Genomic DNA, 10252 nt, shown 5'->3' on the forward strand with positions numbered 1-10252 from the left:
TACCACCACAATCTGTCCAGGGAAAGTAGCATCATTCTTAGAGGGAATATGATTGATTCTAAAAGGCAAAAAATGTAGGTCAAATGTGACATTATCCAAAGAAGAGAAAGATGAAGGGGGAAACTCTATGCTGAGTAGGGTCACAGGTAGCCCAATGATGTTAGCACACAGGTATTATTTCTCTGTGTTTATGGAAAAAAATCTGTAGTAAATAGAAGACCCTGACTCCATGGCTTACTGAGGGCGCACTTGGTATCTTTTGCTTCTCTTCTTTCTAAGAAACTTATAAATATATGAGGAAAATACCCCTCCACATCTGAAAAAAAAAGTGTAAATGGCTTTACACTCTAGCAACGAACTAAGGATGAACTAAAGAGGGACAAATAACCTTGAATTTAAGACAAATAGAGGGTCTCATGAAAAAAGGCTTATGGTCCCCAGTCAAGAAAGAGATGTATCAAGCGGTTGGAAAAGCTCCAAGTACCACAGTTACTGGAAGCAAGAGGAAAGAAAAGGACTCTGAGTCATAAGACTCAACCTAGTAATGATAGCCAAGGGTGGGATATTTTCTATTTTGTAGAGTCCCTGTCAGGCCAGTTATGGATGAATGTGCACTTAAGTTATCTCCTTCTAGCCTAGCAAGGCTGGCTGTGACCATCTGCTGCCCCTGGAGCAGAGCCACCTGCTGTGTTGCTCTTTTTGATGTGCCACTACCTGCCTGAGGCCCAACCTGCCTGAGGCTGAATGAGTTCTCTTCAAGGAATCTTCTGGAGTTAACACTGAACTGCAATCTTCACGAGTTCCCACTAAAAGGCTGAACTATCTACTTCTAAGGAACTTGCTTGGCAAGGGAAGGGCTTCCCCTTTTCTTTACAAAGCATGTTTGCTGACATTAAATTTGAACCTTGAACAGGAAGCTTGTCTTGGTTTCTTTCTTATCACAGGCAGCCCAGCCCTTATTCTCTTTCAGGTTTCCAAAATGCCTTTCCAGAATAGAACCCAGCTCTGTGATCTGCTGGCCAGACACAACACCTGTACCAGCCCATTACAGGGAAATCCACTCCCCATGGGGTGAGGCAGGCAATCCTATAAAAAAGTGTCTCAGTGCTTGACTGCAGTATTCCTGGTACTCAAGCATTGGTCTGCTCCGGAGAACCTGGTGAGTCTGATTTCTTGAGTTCTTGAGAGGGTCTGCTCTTTTTAGTACTCTCATGAGCACAGTAAGTTCACTGGGTCCAAATTGATCAAGGGATGAGTATGACTTAGAAGACGCAACTTTAGGAATGGAGGATATCATGTGGAGTGCAAGCATGCTTTTGCTTTTGTTCGAGCTATAATTTGATATCCAGGGAAAAGCAAAATAATTGAGATAGTTGTGATTTGAGATGAAAACAAAACAAAATATGTGCTTTCCTTTTATCATATCCTGATGGATATGGATAATCCCTTTCAAAGGCTTATGCCACAAGCTGATGAGAATCCCACCTATTCTTTCTTTTTTTTCTTTTCGTTTTTTTTTTATTATGTATTTTCTTCAATTACATTTCCGATGCTATCCCAAAAGCCCCCCCCTCCCCCCTGCCCACTCCCCTACCCACCCATTCCCATTTTTTGGCCCTGGCATTCCCCTGTACTGGGGCATATAACGTTTGCCTGACCAATGTGCCTCTCTTTCCAGTGATGGCCAACTAGGTCATCTTTTGATACATATGCAGCTAGAGTCAAGAGCTCTGGGGTACTGATTAGTTCATAATGTTGTTCCTCCGATAGGCTTGCAGATCTCTTTAGCTCCTTGGATACTTTCTCTAGCTCCTCCATTGGGGGCCCTGTGATCCATCCAATAGTTGACTGTGAGCATCCACTTCTGTGTTTGCTAGGCCCCGGCCTAGTCTCACAAGGGACAGCTATATCACCGTCCTTGCAACAAAGGCTTGCTAGTGTATGCAATGGTGTCAACATTTGGAGGCTAATTATGGGATAGATCCCTGGATATGGCAGTGTCTAGATGGACCATCCTTTTGTCTCTGCTCCAAACTTTGTCTATGTAACTCCTTCCATGGGTGATTGTTTCCAATTCTAAGAAGGAGCAAAGTGTCCACACTTTGGTCTTCGTTCTTCTTCAGTTTCATATGTTTTACATATTGTACCTTATATCTCGCTATACTAAGTTTCTGTGTTAATATCCACTTATCAGTGAGCACATTTCATTTGAGTTCTTTTGTGATTGGGTTACCTCACTCAGGATGATGCCCTCCAGGTCCAACCATTTGCCTAGGAATTTCAATAATTCATTCTTTTTAATAGCTGAGTAGTACTCCATTGTGTAAATGTACCACATTTTTTGTATCCATTCCTCTGTTGAGGGGCATCTGGGTTCTTTCCAGCTTCTGGCTATTATAAATAAGGCTGCTATGAACATAGTGAAGCATGTGTCCTTCTTACCGGTTGGGACATCTTCTGGGTATATGCCCAGGAGAGGTATTGCAGGATCCTCCAGTAGTACTATGTCCAATTTTCTGAGGAACCGCCAGACTGAATTCCAGAGTGGTTGTACAAGCTTGCAATCCCACCAACAATGGAGGAGTGTTCCTCTTTCTCCACATCCTTGCAGCATCTGCTGTCACCTGAATTTTTGATCTTAGCCATTCTGACTGGTGTGAGATGGAATCTCAGGGTTGTTTTAATTTGCATTTCTCTGATGATTAAGGATGTTGAACATTTATTCAGGTGTTTCTCAGCCTTTTGGTATTCCTTGGGTGAGAATTCTTTGTTCAGCTCTGAGCCCCATCTTTTAAGGGGGCTATTTGATTTTCTGGAGTCCACCCTCTTGAGTTCTTTATATATATTGGATATTAGTCCCCTATCTGATTTAAGATAGGTAAAGATCCTTTCCCAATCTGTTGGTGGTCTTTTTGTCTTATTGACAGTGTCTTTTGCCTTTCAGAAGCTTTGCAGTTTCATGAGGTCCCATTTGTCAATCCTCGATCTTAAAGCACAAGCCATTGCTGTTCTATTCAGGAATTTTTTCCCTGTGCCCATATCTTCGAGGCTTATCCCCACTTTCTCCTCTATAAGTTTCAGTGTCTCTGGTTTTATGTGGAGTTCCTTGATCTACTTAGATTTGACCTTAGTACAAGGAGAGAGGAATGGGTCGATTCACATTCTTCTACATGATAACAACCAGTTGTGCCAGCACCATTTGTTGAAAATGCTGTCTTTTTCCCACTGGATTGTTTTAGCTCCCTTGTAGAAGATCAAGTGACCATAGGTGTGTGGGTTCATTTCTGGGTCTTCAATTCTATTCCATTGGTCTACTTGTCTGTCAGTATACCAGTACCATGCAGTTTTGATCATAATTGCTCTGTAGTAAAGCTTTAGGTCAGGCATGGTGATTCCACCAGAGGTACTTTTATCCTTGAGAAGAGCTTTTGCTATCCTAGGTTTTTTGTTATTCCAGATGAATTTGCAGATTGCTCTTTCTAATTCGTTGAAGAATTGAGTTGGAATTTTGATGGGGATTGCATTGAATCTGTAGATTGCTTTTGCCAAGATAGCCAATTTTACAATCTTGATCCTGCCAATCCATGAGCATGGGAGATCTTTCCATCTTCTGAGATATTCTTTAATTTCTTTCTTCAGGGACTTGAAGTTTTAATCATACAGATCTTTCACTTCCTTTGTTAGAGTCATGCCAAGATATTTTATATTATTTGTAACTATTGAGAAGGATGTTGTTTCTCTAATTTCTTTCTCAGCCTGTTTATTCTTTGTGTAGAGAAAGGCCATTGACTTTTTTGAGTTAATTTTATATCCAGCTACTTCACCGAAGCTGTTTATCAGGTTTAGGAGTTCTCTGGTGGAATTTTTAGGGTCACTTATATATACTATCATATCATCTGCAAAAAGTGCCACCTATTCTTTCAACAGCTGTTTGTGTTGTCCACTCATTCCATCTGGAATATCCTAGCATTTGATGGGTACTGTCTATAAGAATGTCAAGGTTATGAGGATATTCTGTTCACATAAATAGTATTTTCCAATGGTGTGAAACAGAAATAGATTCTTAGGGGAAATGGCATGAGATTTTCAAAACAGGTTTGCCGAAGCTGACGAAAAAAATGTGTAAGTAAAAGAGGCAATCCAGGACCTCCTAAAATAGTATGGGAAATTTGTATGCACACATAGGTACACAGGGTTCTACAGTCCCAAAAGCGTAGTTTCTCCATAGGGATCACCTGTTTTCAAAACTGTCATGTAATATCTTTCAGATTCTGAGACTCAAGTACGATGTCTTACTACCAGCAGCAGTGCAATCAGCCGTGCCGGCCTCCTCCTGTGTGCCCACCCCCAAAGTGCCCTGAGCCTTGTCCTCCCCAAGTGTGGCCTGGGCCTTGTCGTCCTGTCATGTGCTTTGAGCCTTGTCTTCCTTCAGTGTGGCCTGGGCCTTGTCGTCCTGTAGTGTGCTATGAGCAATGCCCTCCTCAGCCATGGCAGTCAACATGCCCTCCTGTGCAATTTCCACCATGCCAGCAGAAGTGACCACCCAACAAGTGAAGGCCTCCCAGTCATCAGGACCAGGGGAAGTGAAAGAAATCTGTCTCATCACCTCACCGACTCCATAGCAACACTTCCATCCTCCTTTGAAAGCCTGTCTGGATGCAGAAGAATCTTCTCCACCCTTCATCCTCCATGTGCTTATGATGGCTCCTCACAGAAAAGGCATTGCTCTCAGGCTGATCTCCTGCTGCTTTCCTGGCTATACTGAGAATGATCCTTTCTCTTGTTTTTGTACACCAGGGGAAGCACAACAGGTATCTACTCTGTGCTTTCAGAGGAGCCTTCTCAGCCTGCCTGTTACCTGATCAGGGCAATGGTCACTGCTGTTTCATTTCCTGAAATAAAAAAGGACCCCTTTGGTGATGGTCTAATAAATACTTTTTTTCTTGCAAAACTGCCTAATATTGTATTACTATTTTGGCTTTTTTCTATCCTGTGGTAGAGATTTTAAATTTTAATTCAATGTTTCCTAAATGTAGTCACATCAAAGACCAATACAAACTTTTCCTTTCCATTGGTTAGTTGATTTATTTATATTTCAAATATTTTCCCCCTGCCTGGTTTCCCCTTGAAAACCCCCTACTCCACCACCCCCTTCCCCCAATTCAATCTAATTTCAAAGTTATGTCTTGACCATACAAAGATTTCATTGTTTTGAAGACCAAATTTCTTAACTTCTTAAAATATTATCATTTTAAATATAAGGTAATACACTATCATCAGTCAGCCACCTATTTATCTACAATCAATTACTAACTTTCATCTTTAGTATACATTTGAATTGTCACCTATGGTATAGTTACTGTCAGACCCCATACATGCTATAGAGTTCAGTAATTGTCCATGCACTAGGAGAAGCAGCTCTCCATCATTATCAGCAATACCCCTGTGACACTTTCTCATAACTACTCAGCAAATGCTATTTTAAAACTACACTTTTCTTCCCCAATGCCTTCTTTCTTTATTAATTTAATACATTTCTTTTGTGATACTAAAGAAAGGGGGCTTTGTGGTTCTTATGAAATCTCTTGATATGATAGCAATCCTTAAAAACAGGTTTGATTGAAGAAATGGGGAGAAAAGCATTTTTGAGAGGTCAAATTGCCTTTTCCATAGGTATCCTTGCTATTCTGACATCTCACAAAATCCTGTACATTACGACCTTCCTCATTCTTAGCTTCTGGAAGCCAGTCTTTACAGAATAACATGTTTAATGGCAGCTGAAGACATAGCAGAGTTAAGAAGTTACTGGGGATTCCCAAAGAAACACCTTGATCAAAGTTCTGAAGGCAAGGAATCCCTGACTTTACATGACAAAGGAATCTCCAACTGAGCTTCAGGCACTGATGAGATTCAGGCAGAAATTTAGGCAAAACCTCTTCTTTTAAAAAGACTTGAACAGGTGTCCCCTTGGGAAGGATAAGCCACAGAGAGACATGAAACACACAAGGCAGAAGCAATGGAAGATGGCCATTTTGGGTCACACTGCCCGAGAAAGCATATAAAGCCTGTTCTCACATGCTTTTCCTGTTATCATTAAACATATATGACAATCACTAGCAGATTTCTGCAGATCTACAAAGATGTAGTGATGCTATATAGACAATTAGATGACTTCTTAATTCTTAATGATGATTCTATAAGAATTCTTAAGATTATATCAGTATTCATTAAGCTCTTTTATAGTGGGACTGCTATTAGGTCCTTTCTGATATAAAATCTTCAATGAAAATTCTGCCTGTCTCCCATGTGTCACCAATTAATTGCATCTTAGAGAGTAAGCAGACATCTACTACTCAGATTCCAAGAGGCTGTAAAAATATTATAGGTGCTAGGACAAAAGATAAAATATCGAGTGGGATATCTATAAAAAATTCACTAATAACTTAGTTATGATTTTTAACTCTCCATGAACCTTTTGAGCTGTGACAGGTGATAAATGTTTAGCCGGATAATTATTCTAATGGATATCAATGTAAACATTAATTGTTGTAAACTTCTTATTCAATTTATAATTTAAATTTATGTGTAAATTTGTGATGAACCTTTTACTATATGATCATGTATTCTGAAAGATGTATAAGTGCTGACGACAAAGAAAAGAGACAGAACTGAGCTGAAGAGAACTTTTTGACATAACTGAACTCAGGAAGGGTGATATTGCAGACATCAATGGAATGGGTACTATTCAAAAAGGAATGCCCCATAAGTGTAACCACGGCAAAACAGAAGAGTCTACATTGTCACTCGGTGGGCCGTGGGCATCATTGTAAACAAGCAAGTTAATAAGGGCAAGATTCTAGCCAAGAGGATCAATGTGTGGATTGAGCACATCAAGCTCTCAAATAGCAGAAACAGCTTCTTGAAGTGGGTGAAGGAGAACGACCAGAAGAAAGAGAAGCCAAAGAGAAGGGCACCTGGGTACAGTTGATGTGCCAGCCTGCACCACCTATAGAAGCACACTTTGTGAGGACCAACAGAAAAGAGCCTGAGCTGTTGGAGCCCATTCCATATGAATTCATGGCCTAATAAACAAAAACGAAAAAAGGACCCAGACTCCAAAGTGTTTTCCTTAAAAAAAAATAATAATGCTTGTCAGACATTAATACTTTTTCTTTTGGAAAATATTGGTTCATGTTTGTAGCTAATTTTTCGTTTGGGTTGTTTGATTTATTTATTATTTGTTCAGTATTTATTTATTTAGGGTTTTTTTTTTTGAGACAGAATTTGTGTATTTTCTTTCTAGTACTAGCTGTTCTTGAACTTGTTCTGTAGATGAGGCTGGCCTTAAACTTAGGGATCCACCTGTCTCTGCTCAAGTGATGGCATTAAAGGTTTGTGCTATATCTATCGTTGCAGAAACTTGATGTGCCAGGGTGGAAGGAGACACAAGTGGCCTCTATTCTCTCAGAGGAAAGGGCTAAAGGGGACAGATTATCAGCGGTGTACTGCCAGGAGGGGAAGCAGTAATATGGATACAAAGTGAATAAATATATTAATTAATAGAAAAATTACAGATGAACTGCTCTCAGAAAAGCAAACAAACTGAAACAATAACAAAAAACAAAAAAACAAAGCTACCCATACACATAATTAAAAATAAATTTTAAAACATCTTTAAAAACATTTCTTAAGTAAACTAGCCTGTTGTTATAACTCGTTCCCTTGCTATACTCCATCATGTCTTTCAGTGGTTTATTAAATTTTACATAATGAGATGCTCATTTTACAAATTAAGGTTGCCCAATTTATGCTGCCAATTCTTTGCTTTAATTTTAATTTTAAATTATATTTTAAAATTTAAATTAAGCTTTTGATTGAAAAAAATAAAACCTTACATAACTTTAGCCCCATCTTTATTCCTTCCAGTCTCTTCTGACTAGGTTCCCCTGATCACTTCCCACGTGTCCCCAACACTTATGTTGCTAACCTCCTTTTCTTGCTGTTATTTTGTGTTGCACACATGTGCGTAAAAATATATAAATACAAATTCCTGAGTCCACTAGTTTTAAGGCTGACCATGTTCATCCAAAAAAGGGACCAATGCCATTTTGCTAGAGTCATTACTTTCCTATACTTCTTTGTCTAAAGGTAGAACCCTGTGTGATTTTTGTTTCTTTGTTGTCTTTGATACTGCTGTTGTTCAGGGCTTGTGTATGCATCCATTTCCACGAGAGACAGTTTTAGACCCCCTCTCCAATATTCTGGTTCTTGCCAAAAATGTTTTCTGAGTTACAGATGCAGAAGTTGGGGTGTGTATATATCCACTGGGCCTGAGCTTTCCACAATCTGTTTTCCTTAGAAAAATTACCCCATAAGCCACAGGTACTGGCTAAGTTTTAGAATCAGCTATGTATCCATTTCTCCTGAGTGGGAACTTCATCAAATTAGACTGTTATTGATTGTCCTCCACATATGAATTCCACTTAGGATATATTTATGCATGTATTTCCATGCTTGTGACTTTTGTGTTCCTAGGTGGTCCAGGTATATGGGACTTGGCAGGATATATAATATTTTCTAGAACCATGAAATGTAGACTTCAAGGAAGAGATGTTCAGTGGCACACCAGCTGGATCATGTGAGTCCTATGTCCTTATTGTATGATAAATCAAATTTAATAAATTTTATATAAATACAAAATAATGTGATTTTTTGGGGCTTTAACAAACCACTTTAATATTATTTGTCCCTTGTCTTATCTTCTCTTTCTGTATTGTCCTCTGTACTACTTCTCTCACTGGCGTCACCTCCACTTTATTCCATTAATTATGTGTCTCTATATGTGTCTGTGTGTGGTTTAGGCAATGTTTGAGGTCTCAGAAGAGGGTATCAGATGCTCTGGGGATGGAGGTATAGGCAGATGTGATTTGGTAGATGTGCATGTTGGGTGGTTATCTTCAGTCCCTTAAGAGAAGTTAAGTGTTTTTAACTACTGGAACATTTGTCCAAATATATACATATATATATATATATATATATATATATATATATATATATATATATATATATATGTATATCCCACCTTCCATCCCTCCCTCCCCCTCCCTCTCCCTCTGTATATGTGTGCGTCTGTCTTTCTATCCCTGAGTTCTTTGGTAATTTTTTATATTAATCCCTTATTGGATGTTGTAGGCATCCATACCTATAAATACGTTATAATTGCCTTTGCTTTAAATCCTGTGTTCTGATAGTTTCAATACTAAGAACTTTTAGTTTTATATATTGTTTGACTTTATAATCATTTAAAAGAAAATTGCTCAATCTCCCATGAGTTTTTGCAACTTCTATCTGTGTATGTCATTGTGATAAGTGTCTCTTATAGTATCAAATTACTTTTAATTGGAGATTTCTTTTACATTTTAATGTATTTCAATATAGTATATATAATGAGGGGTACCATGATTCAGATTAACATTTCATACCTGGAACATTTATCATCTTTTATGGTGAAAACAAAATTATATTGGGTAGATATTTTAAAATATAGAATACTTCATTGAACTCATGCTTGAATTGATTGAAGCTTAGTTCAGAAACTTTTCCACATCCTTCTCTCACCCATAATGTTCCCATGGAAACCAACATCATTGTATAAACCTTTGTGAGATCAACTTCCTAAGATGAAATATAATTGAAATCAAGTACTATTTGATTTCCTCTTCCTAGCTAAATTCAATAATATACCATTTTTGTCTACAGTTATTACATATTAGTTTTTTTCACATGCCATATAATATTAAGAGATATATTCTATTTATTTATTTATTTATTTATTTATTTATTTATTTATTTATTTAAAGGGGAAAGAATTTATTTGAGGCTTATGCTTCCAGATTGTTTGAATTCATGATTGTAGAGCAGAGATAGCAGGTGATAGACCACTGAAGTAATAGCTGAGTATTCACATCTCAAACCATGACAGAAGGCATAGATAATAATTTATATTACAATTTAGCTTTTGTGTTTGTAATTATTTATTTTTTTACACTCCAGAGTTTATCCCCTGCCCAGTCCACCCTCCAACTGTTCCACATCCCATGCATCCTCCCTACAGTCTGTTTCCATGAGGATATGCCCATCCCTACCCCCTATCCTCCAACCCTGTGACCTCTATACTCCCTGGGGCCTCCAGTCTCTTGAGGGTTAGGTACATCATTTCTCATTGAACACAGACCTGGCAGTCCTCTGCTGT

At 38.5% G+C, this 10252-nt stretch overlaps 1 protein-coding gene across 1 annotated transcript; it reads left to right on the forward strand.

The window, feature by feature from the left end:
• The first annotated feature begins 1003 nt into the window (after nucleotides 1-1003).
• On the forward strand, nucleotides 1004-4964 carry Sprr2a3 (small proline-rich protein 2A3). The gene is made up of 2 exons (NM_001309382.1): nucleotides 1004-1159; nucleotides 4269-4964. The coding sequence occupies exon 2, from the start codon at nucleotides 4288-4290 to the stop codon at nucleotides 4537-4539; it is 252 nt and encodes an 83-aa protein (NP_001296311.1). The 5' UTR covers nucleotides 1004-1159; nucleotides 4269-4287; the 3' UTR covers nucleotides 4540-4964.
• The last annotated feature ends 5288 nt before the right edge of the window (nucleotides 4965-10252 follow it).

This window comes from Mus musculus, chromosome 3 (assembly GCF_000001635.26).
Source record: "Mus musculus strain C57BL/6J chromosome 3, GRCm38.p6 C57BL/6J".
In the NCBI taxonomy this organism is placed as follows: Eukaryota; Metazoa; Chordata; class Mammalia; order Rodentia; family Muridae; genus Mus; species Mus musculus.

Bases quoted from the DNA above. Each gene is read 5' to 3' on its own strand.
- Sprr2a3 (NM_001309382.1), top strand. From the start codon at position 4,288: ATGTCTTACTACCAGCAGCAGTGCAATCAGCCGTGCCGGCCTCCTCCT.